General features: G+C 43.0%; 1 protein-coding gene and 1 pseudogene across 1 annotated transcript; one reads left to right on the top strand and one right to left on the bottom strand.

Moving 5' to 3' along the window:
- Positions 1–1,723: 1,723 nt before the first annotated feature.
- LOC135510311 (dol-P-Man:Man(5)GlcNAc(2)-PP-Dol alpha-1,3-mannosyltransferase-like) lies at positions 1,724–7,509 on the bottom strand. Its single transcript, XM_064931147.1, has 9 exons — positions 7,246–7,509; positions 6,659–6,758; positions 6,322–6,469; positions 5,793–5,953; positions 5,313–5,433; positions 3,719–3,924; positions 3,441–3,516; positions 3,093–3,238; positions 1,724–2,950 (listed from the first exon to the last, which is right to left on the bottom strand). The coding sequence occupies exons 1-9, from the start codon at positions 7,427–7,429 to the stop codon at positions 2,827–2,829; spliced, it is 1,266 nt and encodes a 421-aa protein (XP_064787219.1). The 5' UTR covers positions 7,430–7,509; the 3' UTR covers positions 1,724–2,826.
- Positions 7,510–7,570: 61 nt separating this feature from the next.
- On the top strand, positions 7,571–12,973 carry LOC135510446 (mitochondrial ubiquitin ligase activator of nfkb 1-A-like; annotated as a pseudogene).
- The last annotated feature ends 4,185 nt before the right edge of the window (positions 12,974–17,158 follow it).

Below are 17,158 nucleotides of genomic sequence, written 5' to 3'. Positions count from 1 at the left end.
ACAATCTGTGGAACTACTTTCACCACATGTGAAGTGATGGTAGTGACGATTAATCCATAGAAACATGTCACCAGTGTTTCTCCTACCATAACTTTGGTGGGATTCCCACCTTAAATTTGAGTTAGGTTCAGGTTGAAAAATGATATTTACAGCTCTGGTGTCTGTTACTAATGCCTTTGTGCCCTGTCTACGAATCTAATGCCATATTTACCAGTTAAAAGATCATTTTAAAGCCATCGAATTAGATAAATCATCTCTGAAGTTTTACTTTTATTTGAGTTTGAGTTACTGCTCAAATAAATCAGAGCTGAATTACCTATTAAATAGGCAGTATGTCTAACTTGCATTAAAGTGTAGAATCAAATGACTGACTGAAATACATTCAATTCTCATTTCTTTACACATTTTATTTTCTCTTTATCAACAGAATAAATCTCCAATCTCTGTAACACAAACACTCATGCAAATCAAAACATACAGTTGAAGTCAGAAGCTTACATACACCTTGGCCAAATACATTTCAACTCAGTTTTGTCCAATTCCTGATATATAATCCTAGTAAAAATTCCCTGTTTTAGGTTAGTTAGGATCACCACTTTATTTTAATAATGTGAAATGTCAGAATAATAGTAGAGAGAATTATTTATTTCAGCTTTTATTTCTTTCATCACATTCCCAGTGGGTCAGAAGTTTACATACACACAATTAGTATTTGGTAGCATTGCCTTTAAAATATTTAACTTGGGTCAAACGTTTTGGGTAGCCTTCCACAAGCTTCCCACAATAAGTTGGGTGAATTGTGGCCCATTGCTCCTGACACAGCTTTGTGATGGCCACTCCGATATCTTCACTTTGTTGACCTTAAGCTATTTTGCCACAACTTCGGAAGATTTGACATTTGGAAGAGCTATTTTCAACTAAGCATTAACTTCCTGGCTGATGTCTTGAGATGTTGCTTCAATATATCCACAAAATTTCCCGCCTCATGATGCCATCTATTTTGTGAAGTGCACCAGTCCCTCTTGCAGCAAAGCACCCCCATAACATGATGCTGCCACCCCTCTGCTTCAAGGCTGGGATGGTGTTCAAACAGGTTGCAAGCCTCCCCCTTTTTCCTCCAAACATAACGATGGTCATTATGGCCAAACAGTTATATTTTTATTTCATCAGACCAGAGGACATTTCTCAAAAAAGTACAATCTTTGTCCCCATGTACAGTCGCAAACCGTAGTCTTGCTTTTTTATGGCGGTTTTGGAGCAGTGGCTTCTTCCTTGCTGAGCGGCCTTTCAGGTTATGTCGATACAGGACTAGTTTTACTGGATATAGATACTTTTGTACCTGTTTGCTCCAGCATTTTCACAGGGGCCTTTGCTGTTGTTCTGGGATTGATTTGCACTTTTCACAACAAAGTATGTTAATCTCAAGGAGATAGAATTCGTCTCCTTCGTGAGCGTTATGACGGCTGCGTGGTCCCATGGTGTTTATACTTGCGTACTATTGTTTGTACAGATCTGTCTGTAAACAATTGTTGGAAAAATTACTTGTGTCATGCACAAAGTAGATGTCCTAACTGAGTTTGTTAACAAGAAATTTGTGGAGTGGTTGAAAAACGAGTAAATGACTCCAACCTAAGTGTATGTAAACTGATTCCAACTGTATATCAGCAAACAAATATGAACATTAAACTACGCTACACATAATCTATAGCAGCACATTAAAAAAGAGTTCATACTTAAAAGGTACAGTTCGGTATTCATATTAAAAGGCACAGTTCACCAAAATATCAACATTAGCTCACTGAACTACCGCTATTCTTAGACTAAAATAACTTCAGTGCGTGTTGACAAGGGGTAGAAGTAATCCAGGTGCAGGAAACTGGCCTTCTATTTAGTCTACTGCACACCACACTGAAAACCAAACTATTAGAATTTTGTTTTAACAAATCGACAGAACCTTGATTGTCAACAGCTTAGTTTTGCATGGTCATATTGTGATATGAAATGCCATTTATTATGTATTAGCCTATAGTAAGCCTTGTGGTAGCTAGGCTACGTCATTCCTATTGTGCCCAATGGGTGGTACCAAAAGCTTATTGCAGTTCAATTTAAAGCTTCATTAAAAAAAACATAGAAATCATCTTCAATATAATATGCCATTAAGCAGATGCTTTCATCCAAAAGGACTGAGTCATGCATACATTAAAAACATATATTCTTTACACATGGGTGGTCCCTGGAATCAAACCCACTATCCTGGCATTGCAAGCGCTATGCTCTACCAACTGAGCTACAGCAAACCAGGATGTTTACATCAACAAATAGTCCAGTAACAGAAGTTCAGACCAGCTGATTGCCAGGATGAGGAACTACTGTACTAACAGTTTGACTGTTCTCTACTATCACCAAGACCAGTGATAATACTTAACAGGACAAATTATGGGCTAAAGGCAGTTTCTCCATAAAAAATACATACTGGAAGTAAGAGACCCTTACTTAAGATGTCTTATCAACAATACAGCAAAGCATTCAGCATTTCTCCTCACAACGAGACCCCAACCTAAATTAAATCTAATTCTTTAACCTGAGAATCCTAATTGTTTTCGGGCCTCCTCCCACCCCACGAACCTTCCACATGCAGTCTCACGCTGTACCTTCTCCCACCTGTACGTTATGCTATACATTAGCACAGAGCTACAGCGAGATGGGCAAGACGTGGTGAAGGGTGAGAACCAGCCTGGGGTGAGAGCAGGGTGGAGATGGTCGACCAGAACCCTTCGACAGGAGGGTCTCCTAAGGGAAAAGCTCACTTGCTCTTGGTCTTCTCCTCTACCCGGGGGCGAACCACAGGGAGAGCAGCATGATGAGATGACAGACATGGAGGGCAGCTGAACTGTGTGTAGTAGAAGGGTAGGTGTTCCACGACAGCTCCACCAGGCCGAGGATCAAAACCCTGTCCACAGAAACACCATGTTAGACATAACAGAAGAACATAGTGACAATAACAGGTATTTTGACACATCTAGGCTCATATTTTATGGTTCCTAATTCTGCTACCAACATTGAAGCCAAAGGTATGTCCCGTCCCCTCTTACCTGAGTAGGTGAGCCAGCTTCTTGACTCCTCCACTCCAGAGAAGGAAAGGTAGGGTGTGGAAGTACCAGACGTAGAACTGGTAGTGCAGCGAGCGGCTGAAGCATATGCCGATGAAGTTAGACGTGAAGAGGATCAGCACCATCTGTGATCAGCTGTTAAGGTCTAATATAATTGGCTTTTGGAACACTTTAACCCACCAATAGCCCTCTTTAGTGATATACTAGACCTGGCACTTTATGGCCATAGAGACAGACCTAATAAGATAAGAGTTAGAGATATAGAAAACACCATAATGGTACAGTGTTTCTACTCATGGCTCCAGAGACACAGACTGAGGAAAGGATATGATCCGAGGTGAGTTTCTGGGCAGGGTTGACTCGCTTGCCTGGCTCCTTCAGCAGTTCCATGACGCTCTCTCCAGGCCTGAGGGGAAAATGAGTTGGTTTAATAAAATCAAAATGCATGTCCCGTAACAACAAAAATCAGAGATAGCCAGACTCAAGCATTGGTGTGCTTGTCAGTTAGGCTGTGTGGTTTATTTTAGGCTACACTAGTGGCCAATAATTTCACCTTGACCATGAAAATATCTAATCCTAGTGATAACCCCAGTAGCCACATCTCTCACCTCTTCCAGCGGCGCAGGGCAAACAGTAGCAGGGCTAGCAGGTGGGCAGCCAGGAGCACCAGATGGAAGTAGCGACTTAGGAAAAGCCACTCAGGCAGGAAGCGCCAGTTCACTGTCCACTTGAACATAAACTGACGACCCAAGTCAAAGGCCCGGGTCATATAGCCAATGGGATTCTCCATCAGGAAGGGTAGGCCCAACAATATCTGTGATAGGGAGAGAAGTGAGGGGAGGTGGAGTAAAGATGGACAATGAACAGAATGGAAATAGAGTAGGAAAAACCTGATTGTCCTCACAATGTGGAGATGGGATGGAACTCTGGAGACAAGAAACATATCACAACGTGGCCCTTTTGGGTGTATACCGTGAGCCCAGACATTACATCATGGAACTCCCCCATTTCTACTCTAGTATAAAAGCCACTTCCAACCAAATTTACATTGGATCAGAAAACATGAAGTGGTAGCTACATGTTGAAATGGTTGGCAACTCTGCCAAAGAGACCTATGGTAAGCCGGCCGCCTTGAATGGTTAAGAAATCTACAAACTGTAATCAAGAGAACACAGGGACAAGGTCCCCACGTTGGAATGGCTATCACTCTAGAGACCAAAACATGCCAGGTGACGCTGGTGTGTGAAGTGATTTAAATCACAACTCTACCAGAGGACAAGATCAGAAAACAAGGAGCTGTCGTTACATGTTGAAATGGTGAAGAAATCTACAAATTAAAGACCAATTATTCAGGCTGCAGCTGTTTAAATACTTTAGTCTGGTAAACGCAGCCGATCTACGAACATTTCCAAATGGTAATCTGAAGTACCCATTATAACAACCTACAACTCCGACAGACTTTGATCTCTGGTGGACAAACCAGAGGCTTCCTGTCGACTATCCATCAGACGGACCGGCGATCGCAGATAGGGACAGCAAAGGCATACACTCGTAAATATGTCAATTTATTTTCCAATAAGCGGCTGTTCATGTTAGAACTATTAGCATTTCATGAGCGTAGTTCTCCACTGTATTACAGTGAATCCTCTGAGTTTCCCCACTCTCAAACTGTCCCCACCCCTTTCCTTTGTCTAACAAGCCGTCATATCAGCTTAGCCCACTAGGGACTTTTCTATCATGTCAGTAACCAATGTATGACCTGTGTGTGTGTGTGTGTGTGTGTGTGTGTGTTTATGTAATTCTGTGAGTAAGTTACTTAGTAAATAAATAATTAAGCCAATTTCTATATCGCTGATTCATGATTTGTGTTAGGGTTCGTGCAGATATCCAAGGGTTTGCGACATTCAGGAATGAGACTGATGAGGTAAGAATACATTAATAAGTGACTAATAAATAAGGTATTAAAATATCTGAAGAGTTTTATATTTGGGAAATTGACACTCTATAAACAACATTTTCCCATGATGCCCCAACTTCCTAGTTAATTCCTATTCCGTGATCCGTTGAATTACGGAATAATTACACATAAAGAATTGATTTGATAATATATAGTCTTCACATTTAAAGATAGTCAATGCTATGACATTCATCTGTGTCTAAAATCTAAATGTAACAGTTAAATCAGATGAAGGAGGTCCTAACCTGGATGGCAGCACAGAGAGAGAGCTTGGGTATGGCCCTCATCAGGCCAAACTCAGACAGCAGGAGGAAGAGGAGGCCCGGGGCAAACAGGAGCACGTTCATCTTCACAGACACTGCTAAACTGTCCACAAAAATGGGAGAGGAAGTTGTCATTCACCATGTGATGGGACAACGTAGCCATAGATGTTGAGTTGGGCAACTCAGTTCTGCCAATCTAAATTAAGAGTGCTATTGTATCCCATAGCCTGCAATTACACAGGCAGCCAAATTCTGATCTTTTGCCCTATTGTTGGCAAAAGAGCTGATCTGACTGGTCAAAAGACCAATTAGTGAAAGAAAGATCAGAATTGGGTTGCCTCTATAAAACGCAGCCGTATTTGCCCACACTGAACTGAACCAAGCTAAACTTGAACTGATCTGATCCAGGTGGAACTAAGCTGAGATAGGCTCCAGTTGTGCAGGACCAGGGTTCATACTTGCCTGTAGAGGCCACAGCCCAGAGTCCAGCGGCCATCCAGGAACAGATTGACAGCCCCGAACAACATCATCATGGCTACAGGGTCGTTGAAAAGACGCAGGACGAAGATGGAGTGGATCCGGTAGGAGGCACAGCACACAAAGAAGAATACGTAGGGAGGAACCTGGGCCCAGATTCACAAAACACTTCTTACGCAAACACTTAAGCTTCTTAAGAAAAAAAATAAGTTCATAAGATAGTTTCTAAGTGCAATTTTTGAACAATATCTTAAGACTAATTGATTTTCCAAGAAAATAACTTCAGAATGTTTTGTGAATGAGGATTCTGGAGAGGGCAGACAAACAGACAGGCAGGCATCTAAAGAAAAGTGAATAGCCTTTTACAGTGCAGGATTTTCTCATGCAGAGATTGTCATAGGAAACAGAATATTCCAGTTCAAACTGGTTTAAGTTGGGACTTGATACTCTAATATTGAGAGAGCAAATTGTAGATAAAGACTGTTCTCTGGGTAACTATTTAGACCTAGCTGACCTTCTGGGTGCGGTGGTAGATCCTGAAGACGAGCAGCAGGGTGAGCAGGTAGAAAAGAGCAAACAGGTACTGGGCCAGGCGAATATTCACCCCATGGTTGGTGATGTAATACAGCGCTGTGAAGGTGTACACAAATCCTGCTGGGTATCTGGAATGGTAGTTTCCGGAAGTCAGTTGCAAGACTAATTTTGTTCATGTTAAGAAATGTCACACTGCAGGTACACAAACATAGTTGTAATGATTTGTCATGGGGTTCAGTGATGAAGGCCAATCCTGGTCCTGGATCCTGGTTCCTTAACTTAGAAAGTGCCAGCACAAATAGGTTAGTGGAACTTACACCAGCGGGCCTGTGCCTCCTTTGAGCTGGGTGTAGTCGTAGGTGCCGTTGATGACTCCCTCTACCTCATCCATATACGCCTTCCAGTCGATCTCTGTGTCTGCATGAGGAGACATTCACCAATGAGTGACAGGTGGCATTTGCAATAACTTGGAAATATGCATTCAACAAACGGGGTTGTGGAAGGTACCTAAAGAATCAGGTGACAGAACAATCAGCAGCAACTAACGTTACTGCGAAGAAAAAAAATTATAAACAAGAGGGAAACTGCAGGAACTGTGTCAAAAGTTCAGTAGACTAGATTAACAAACTACCATTGTTGCTTTCAAATTCCTGGTTGTCTATCTTACACATTCTTGTGTTGGCAACAGAAATTGGCACAACTTTTGTAAACATATTTCATTCATACTAGGCAACACCATCCCTAGGAAGGGAATGTATAATCACGCTGTGGCTGTAAAGTCACTTTAACAAGTGGCACTACAGAGGCTAGCTGGCAAACACTAGCTGTTAGCTAGCGAGCTACGTTCATTGCAATGCAGGGGCAAGCTAACTGGCTAAACTGCTAGCATGCTACTAGTACTTACATGCAACTTTTTGGATGACCCATATGTTTATTCCGATCTCCAGGAACCACAGAACAGAGGCGACCAGTATTGTGTGCTCTGCCTTGAATACGATCAAATGTTTCTCCTGCCATAGTGTACGAAGTGGCGCCCACACTCTAGACCGTGGACCAGGGGACGACTTTTTCCTCACACCTCCTGCCATTTCGACCAAAGACAGTACCAAATATGCTTTTTTTTTATGTTAAAAAAATACAAATAACTGACAATACGTGACGGGACTTGTAAGTACCCCGTCACATGATTCAGGAAAGCTTCACCCGAAGATACATGGTGGCTTCAAGGAAGTGGAACATGTCATATGACCAAAACAAAAATAGCCATTCTTCCGGGGATGATAACTTGAGCGGTTTCAAAGGTAAAAAATGACAATACTGATTGATTAAGTTCAATTTGACGTATTGACCGTTGCAGAAGAGTGTACAAATACTATTGTCATGTTATGGTCTGACTTTTGCGGACATAGACCACATTTATGACTAACCAAATAAGATGTTTTAAAGGTCAATTGCAGGTTTTCCAGCTAACTAAACATTTGCTAACCAACTGTGTAATGTTTATTTCTAGCCTCTCAGTGAGCCAGCCATCAACTTTAATTTATACTTTTATTATTTATAAGTAGCTAGCTATATTAGATAGCATAATGTCAATGTTCAACGAGATATTTCGTTACATGTAGATCTGTGTCGGCTAACGTTACATCAGAGAAATGGCTTTACTGGTTCATATGTATTTAAACTACCGGTTGTTCTAATTAGTTAGCTTGGCCCAAAATAACATGGTCAATCAACCCTATAATTGTATTAGCTAATCACCTAAGTCAGCAATTGGTATTTGAATTCAAACACTGTCATATTCAAATCAAATGTATTTATATAGCCCTTCGCATCAATCAAAGTGCTGTACAGAAACCCAGCCTAAAACCCCAAACAGCAAGCAATGCAGGTGTAGAAGCAAAAAACTTAGAAAGGCCAAAACCTATTTGAGTCCTCTTCTGGCTGTGCCGGGTATTATAACAGAACATGGCCAAGATGTTCAAATGTTCATAAATTACAGAACAGTTGAAAAGCATGGACTGGGGACAGAAGGAGTCATCATGTCAGATCCTGGGGCATGGTAAGGTCGTTACCCCTTTTGTATTAAAAAAACATGTAAAAAAGCTTTATAAAATGCCACCTACCGATTTTGTAAATCATCAATGAAATAAAACAATTTTCAACTTTGTTGTGCTTGTGCCCGGTGAAGGCAGTGAATATGTAAATAGTCATAAAAAATTTATCTGACTTTGAATCAGTGTAATACTATTGTCAATTGTTTGAAATCAAGTTTCTTATCTGACTGAATCAGTGTAATACTTTTGGTTATATAACCCAATCATATGTGAATAACCCAACATTTTGTGACTCTTTGTATTCTGAGTAGCCTAATTCAGTTTACTGTCAAAGTGCTGAACAGAAATAGCAACCAGCCTTGTGCCACTTTGATGGCATACAGAAAATTATAGACATTTTCAAGCATTTCACTGAAAATCTCAAAGAGAATCCGGCAGCTGCGGATTTAATTGCAGCTTGTCAGAGTGATGCGTGGGCATCTTGCATTCATGCTAAAGAACCTCCTTCATATTACATCACATGTTTGGCAGTCTGTTTCTGTACTGTAGCCCTATTACAAGGGAGGTGAGAAGAGACTGTGTGGAGAGTGTGTTGGGGGGATGGAGGAGTTTCCAGTGAGGACGGTGGAGGGGCTGTGTCTAGGCACCAGCTTGGCCATATCAGGCCTCTTCTTCTACATCTACAGGAAAAAGAGGAAATCGGTGGACAAGCTCAATGTTAGTAGCCTGCCCTGTTTCTATTCCTTCAGACTATGGCCTAGATTCTATCCGTATCGCTGAAGATCCACGCAAAAGCACAATCAAAATTTTAAAGGCAATGTTTCAGCTTTCGCAGAGACTGCATTCACGGTAGAGGCTACACGCTGCATATGTCGGCTCTAAAGGAAATGACCTTTAAATGTTAATTGCGCTTTAACAAGGATCTTCCGCAATCCGGATTGAATAACATTGTAAACAGAGTGCAAAACCATGATTTTTTTTTAGGAGACATGAGAATTTTCATAGGAATGACAGGCTTTTCTTTTTGCTTGTTGTTTCAGGAGGCACCCCACATGAATTTGGATGGGAAACTGGCAGACCTTTTGAATGTGACACAGGGAAAGTGTCTGCAGTATGTTGTCATCGAAGGTAAAGTTATTTGTGTGAATGGGTAACATTTCTGAATGTATCACTATAATCATATTATTATGATAATGAGCGAAACCTATTCTCTCTCACCTACGTAATTAATGGCTCTATCCATTGTGTGTGTGTGTGTGTGTGTGTGTTGTGTGTGTGTGTGTGTGTGTGTATAGGAGCAGTGCAGCCTGTGGGGAGCCTCTAAGGAGTCAGTACCAGGAAGGCAGCGTAGGGGTAGTGCAGAAACTCATGCTAAGGGAACACAAGCTGGTGTGGAACAGCCTGGCCCACACCTGGTAGAAACACTCTTGACTGACACTCCAAATATCATGTGAAAGACTAGTTTAATCTGTATCATCATTTTGTTATCAACTGTAATATGACTAGGAGCGTCTGACATTTAGTCTCAACAGATATACATCACTAATTATAACCTATCAGATCACCACACAAAACACCTTACTCACTGTGCCCCCTTTCCTGTGTAGGATGGACAGTGAGTGTGTGCTGCACCAGAGGGTGAATACTGTGCCCCCTTTCCTGTGTAGGATGGACAGTGAGTGTGTGCTGCACCAGAGGGTGAATACTGTCCCCTTCAGCCTGGTGGGGTCGGACCAGGCCAATGTGAGGGTGCTGTGTCCCCTGGAGGCCTCAGAGCTGAAGATGGAGATCCTCCATGAGAAGTTCCACCAGGCCACCTACGGTTTCACCGACATCGTTGGACAGTACCTCAGTGGAGAGAAGCCCAAAGGCCAGCTGGAGACTGAGGAAATGCTCAAGGTGAGATTTAGTTTGGTTTGATCATTTTACCACTGATAAATTACCTGTTACATCTTCAATTCAAAAATTCCACAATAACATCCCAAAACATTCCATTGTGTTTAGGAGGAGATCACCACTATTGCCCCTGAATAGTGCTCCAAAGAGCATGAATAATCCTGACTAATTTGTGTCGGTCTGTATTTCCAGGTTGGCGCTACTCTTACAGGTGTAGGCGAGCTCATCCTGGACACGGACCGGGTGCTGAAGCTCCGCCCGCCCACCGATGGCTCAGAGTACTTCCTAAGCACAGCAGACTTTGAGACCCTGCGGCTGGAGCAGGAAGACCAGGCGGTGGTCTGGCGGGTCCTGGCCTCTGTGTTTGCCCTGGCCGGGCCGCCGTCCTCCTCTGGGTGGGCTGCCGCTACTACCGCAGCCTGAGGGTCTGCTGGGAACAGGAACGTCTGAAGAGGGAGTTTGAGAGACTGGGCGCCGGGGGTCTGGGGCTACACAACAGGGGTCTAGGGAGGAGGAGACGCCCTGGAGAATGACTGTGTGATCTGCCTGACCCAGCTCCGTAGCTGTGTGCTACTGGACTGTGGGCACGTGTGCTGCTGCTACAGCTGCTACCAGGCCCTGCCTCAGCCCATCTGCCCCATATGCCGGCAGGCCATCAACAGAGTGGTGCCCCTCTACCAGGCATGAAGCCCAGCCAGGGAGAACAAATCAAAATCAAATGTTATTTGTCTCATACACGTTTAGCAGATGTTATTGCGGATATAGCGAAATGCTTGTGTTCGTAGCTCCAACAGTGCAGCAATATCTAACAATACACACAAATCTAAAAGTAAAGAATGGAATTAAGGAATATATAAATATTTGGATGAGCAACGTCGGAGTTGCATTGACTAAAATACAGTAGAATAGAATACAGTTGAAGTCGGAAGTTTACATACACCTTAGCCAAATACATTTAAGCTCGGTTTTTCACAATTCCTGACATTTAATCCTATTAACAATTCCCTGTCTTAGGTCTGTTAGGCTCACCACTTTATTTTAAGAATGTGAAGAATTATTTATTTCAGACTTTATTTCTTTCATCACATTCCCAGTGGGTCAGAAGTTCACATACACTCAATTAGTATTTGTTACCATTGCCTTTAAATTGTTTAACTTGGGTCAAACGTTTCGGGTAGCCTTTCACAAGCTTCCCACAATAAGTTGTGTGAATTTTGGCCTATTCCTCCTGACAGTGCTGGTGTAACTGAGTCAGGTTTGTAGGCCTCCTTGCTTGCACACGCTTTTTCAGTTCTGCCCACAAATTTTCTAAGGGATTGAGGTCAGGGCTTTGTGATGGCCAGTCCAATACCTTGACTTTGTTGTCCTTATCCATTTTGCCACAACTTTGGAAGAATGCTTGGTGTAATTGTCCATTTGGAAGACCCATTTGTGACCAAGCTTTAACTTCCTGACTGATGTCTTGAGATGTTGCTTCAATATATCCACATAATTTTCCCTACTCATGATGCCATCTATTTTGTGAAGTGCACCAGTCCCTCCTGCAGCAAAGCACCCCCATAACATGATGCTGCCAAGCCCGTGCTTCACGGTTGGGATGGTGATCTTCGGCTTGCACGCCTCCCCCTTTTTCCTCCAAACATAACGATGGCCATTATGGCCAAACAGTTCTGTTTTTGTTTCATCAGACCAGAGGACATTTCTCCAAAAAGTATGATCTTTGTCCCCATGTGCAGTTGCAAACCGTAGTCTGGCTTTTTTTATGGCGGTTTTGGAGCAGGGGCTTCTTCCTTGCTGAGCAGCCTTTCAGGTTATGTCGCTATTAGACTCGTTTTACTGTGGATATAGATACTTTTGTACCTGTTTCCTCCAGCATCTTCATAAGGTCCTTTGCTGTTGTTCTGGGATTGATTTTCACTTTTCGTACCAAAGTACGTTCATCTCTAGGAGACAGAACACGTCTCCTTCCTGAGCGGTATGGCGGTTGCGTGGTCCCATGGTGTTTATACTTGCGTACTATTGTTTGTACAGATGAACGTGGTACCTTGAGGCGTTTGGAAGTTGCTCCCAAGGATGAACCAGACTTGTGGAGGTCTACAAAATATTTACTGAGGTCTTGTCTGATTTCTTTAGATTTTCCCATGATGTCAAGCAAAGAGGCACTGAGTTTGAAGGTAGGCCTTGAAATACATCCACAGGTACACCTCCAATAGGCTAATTGACATAATTTGAGTCAATCAGATGCTTTTAAAGCCATGACATCATTTTCAGGAATTTTCCAAGCTGTTTAAAGGCACAGTCAACTTATGTAAACTTCTGACCCACTGGAATTGTGATACAGTGAATTATAAGTAAAACAATTTGTCTGTAAACAATTGTTGGAAAAATTACTTGTGCCATCCTAACCAACTTGTCAAAACTATAGTTTGTTAACAAGATGTTTGTGGAGTGGTTGAAAAACAAGTTTTAATGACTTTAAACTTCTGACTTCAATTGTACATATGAGATGAGTAAAGCAAAAATATGTAAACATTATTGAAGTGTCTAGTGTTCCATTATTAAAGTGGCCAGTGATTCCATGTCTATGTATATGGTGCAGCAGCCTCTAAGGTGCAGGGTTACGTAACCGGGCAGAAGCTGCCTAGTGGTGGCTATTTAACAGTCTGATGGCCTTGAGATGGAAGCTGCCAAGTGGTTTTTAACAGTCTGATGGCCTTGAGATGGAAGCTGTTTTTCAGTCTCTTTAATGCACCTGTACTGACCTCGCCTTCTGGATGATAGCGGGGTGAACAGTCAGTGGCTCGGGTGGTTGTTGTCCTTGATGATCTTATTGGCCTTCCTGTGACATCGGATGCTGTAGGTGTCATGGAGGGCAGGTAGTTTGCCCCGATGATGCGTTGGGCAGACTGCACCACCCTCTGGAGAGCCCTGCGGTTGCCATACCAGGCAGTGATACAGCCTGTAAAAGTTGTTTGTTCCATCAGAACATGGGCGCACACCCAGAATTGTTTTTCTTCTGTGGAGGTGCTGACTAACGGCGAATAAAACATAAAGAGTCACAAACCCCACATATAAACTCCCAGTCATTTATTGGGTAAATCAATGGTTCGTCCTCACTTCTTCTTCAGGAAGAAGGCACAGTGATGCTGAAACGTTGGTCCATCAGAACAGACATATATATGTGAAAGGTTGGGGGTGTTGTTAGCTGTTCTATAGAAAGACAAGGTGATAGAATGGAGATTGGCTGTAACTAAGGCCTAATGAAGATTTGTCTCTACAGAGAGGTGGAGGGAAAGAGAAGATGGAAGGATAACTGTGCTGTGATGTCAACACAGTGGGCACCATAATTATACACTTCTGGAGAACTGAGAGGCCTAACACACCCGACTAGTTAAACGCAAACACACCCTGAAGAGTTAGACCCTAACACACCCTGACTAGTTGGACCCTAACACACCCTGACTAGTTAGACCCTAACACACCCTGACTAGCTAGACCCTAACACACCCTGACGAGCTAGACCCTAACACACCATGACTAGCTAGACCCTAACACACCCTGAAGAGTTAGACCCTATCACACCATGACTAGCTAGACCCTAACACACCCTGACTAGTTGGACCCTAACACACACTGACTAGTTAGACCCTAACACACCCTGACTAGTTAGACCCTAACACACCCTGACTAGCTAGACCCTAACACACCCTGACTAGCGAGACCCTAACACACCTGACTAGCTAGACATTAACTAGCTAGACCCTAACACACCCTGCCTAGCTTAGACCCTAACACACCCTGACTAGCTAGACCCTGACACACCCTGACTAGTTGGACCCTAACACACTGACTAGTTAGACCCTAACACACCCTGACTAGTTGGACCCCACACACTGACTAGTTAACCTAACACACCCCGACTAGTTAGACCCTAACAACCCTGACTAGTTAGATCCTAACACCCCAACTAGCTAGACCCTAACACACCCTGACTAGTTGGACCCTAACACACCCTGACTAGTTAGACCCTAATACACCCCGACTAGCTAGACCCTAACACACCCTCAGTTTGCTGGACCCTAACACACCCTCAGTTTGCTGGACCCTAACACACCCTCAGCCTAGCTAGACCCTAACACACCCTCACTAGTTAGACCCTAACACCCCCTAGCTAGCCCTAAGAACCCTAACACACCCCAACTGGCTAGAACCTGACACACCCCCTCAGCTAGCTAACCCTTAATCCTACACCCTCAGCTAGCTAGACCCTAACACACCCTCAGCTATCCAGACCCTAACACACCCTCAGTTTGCTGGACCCTAACACACCCTGACTAGCTAGACACCCTCAGCTAGCTAGACCCTAACACACCCTCAGCTAGCTAGACCCTAACACACCCTCAGCTAGCAAGAACCTAACACACCCTCAGCTAGCTAGACCCTAACACACCCTCAGCTAGCTAGACCCTAACACACCCTCAGCTAGCTAGACCCTAACACACCCTGACTAGCGAGACCCGAACACACCATGACTAGCTAGACATTAACTAGCTTAGACTCTGACACACCCCGACTATCCAGACCCTAACACACCCTGACTAGTTAGACCCTGACACACCCCAGTTTGCAGACCCTAACTAGTTAGACCCTCACACCCCAACTGGCTAGAACCTGACACACCCTCAGTTTGTTAGAACCTAACACTCCCTGACTAGCTTTGTTAGACTCTGACACACCCCGACTATCCAGACCCTAATACACCCCGACTAGCTAGACCCTAACACACCCTCAGTTTGCTGGACCCTAACACACCCTCAGCTAGCTAGACCCTAACACACCCTCAGCTAGCTAGACCCTAACACACCCTCAGCTAGCGAGACCCTAACACACCCTCAGCTAGCTAGACCCGAACACACCCTCAGCTAGCTGCACAGAGCAGGACTTGTGCACACAAACACACAGTAGTCCCATAAACCCTCACAAAGGACACTGCAAAATCAGCTCTATTGAGTCTGTCAGAGAGGGAGACCAACCCTTGACCTACTAGACAAACTGTATGTATTATACTGGACTAAAAGGGTTCTTGGCATTCTTTAAACAGAGCCTATCTGTAGCTGATGGTATGTACAAAATTAGAATCTGAGGTTTGTAAAATGTATAAAGTATGTAATTCTGAAGCTAACAGCTGTTCTGTAGAGTTTTGTTTGGAATAGTAAATGCGTGTTTATAGATACTGGGGAATGCAGTCCCCTCGTCAGTGTGCATATGTACAGAGATGGATGTTTATTTTCTTACTAATATTGCTTGCTTTGTGCCTTCATTGGTTAATATGAATCATTGCTTCTGTAAGGAGTGACTGTATAAGTTATCTGATTACATGGAATTTGTGATGATAACCAAATTTGGAATATATATATATATATATATTTTATATATATATAAGTACTAGTCAAACGTTTGGATGCCTACTGTACTCATTCCAGGGTTTTTCTTAATGTTTTTGTATTTTCTACATTTTATAAAAGTAGTGAAGACATCACAACTATGAAAAAACACTTGGAGTCATATAGTAACCAAAAAAGTGTTAAACAAATCAAAATATATTTTATATTTGAGATTCTTCAAAGTAGCCACCCTTTGCCTTGATGACAGCTTTGCACACTCTTGGCATTATCTCAACCAGCTTCACAAGGTCGTCACCTCGAATGCATTTCAAATAACCAGTGTGCATTCTTAAAAAGTTAATTTCCTTCTTAATGCGTTTGAGCCAATCAGTTGTGTTGTGACAAGGTAGGGGTGGTATACAGAAGATAGCACTATTTGGTAAAATACCAAGTCCATATTATGGCAAGAACAGCTCAAATAAGAGAAATAACAGTCCATCATTACTTTAAGACATGAAGGTCAGTCAATGCGGAAAATTTCAAGAACTTTTAAAGTTTATTCAAGTGCAGTCGCAAAAAACATCAAGTGCTATGATGAAACTGGCTCTGAGGACCGCCACAGGAAAGGAAGACCCAGAGTTACCTCTCCTAAAGAGGATAAGTTCATTAAAGTTACCAGCCTCAAAAATTGCAGCCCAAAAAAATGCTTCACAGAGTTCATGTAACAGACACATCTCAACATCAACTGGTCAGAGGAGACTGTGTGAATCAGGCCTTCATGGTCGAATTGCTGCAAAGAAACCACTACTAAAGGACACCAATAAAAAGAAGAGACTTGCTTGGGCCAAGAAACACGATCAATGAACATTAGACTTGTTGAAATCTGTCCTTTGGTCTGATGAGTCCAAATTTGCAATTTTTGGTTCCAACCGCTGTGTCTTTGTGAGATGCAGAGTAGGTGACCAGATGATCTCCACGTGTGTGGTTCCCACCGTGAAGCATGGAGGAGGAGGTGTGATGGTGCTTTGCTGGTGACCCTGACGGTGATTTATTTAGAATTCAAGGCACAGAACCAGCATGGCTACCACAGCATTCTGCAGCGATACGCCATCCCATCTGATTTGCGCTTAGTGGGACAATCATTTGTTTTCAACAGGATAATGACCCGACACACCTTCAGGCTGTGTAAGGGCTATTTGACCAAGAAGGAGAGTGATGGAGTGCTGCATCAGATGACCTGGCCTCCACAATCACCCGACCTCAACCCAATTGAGATGGTTTGGGATGAGTTAGACCACGGAGTGAATGAAAAGCCGCCAGAAAGTGCTCAGCATATGTGGGAACTCTTTCAAGACTGTTGGAAACATTCCAGGTGAAGCTGGTTGAGAGAATGCCAAGAGTGTGCAACGCTATCATCAAGGCAAAGAGTCGCTCCTTTGAATAATCTAAAATATATTTTGATTTGTTTAACACTTTTTGTTAC

This window comes from Oncorhynchus masou, chromosome 3 (assembly GCF_036934945.1).
Source record: "Oncorhynchus masou masou isolate Uvic2021 chromosome 3, UVic_Omas_1.1, whole genome shotgun sequence".
Taxonomy (NCBI): domain Eukaryota; kingdom Metazoa; phylum Chordata; class Actinopteri; order Salmoniformes; family Salmonidae; genus Oncorhynchus; species Oncorhynchus masou.
This window is presented reverse-complemented; position numbering and strand designations above follow the sequence as displayed.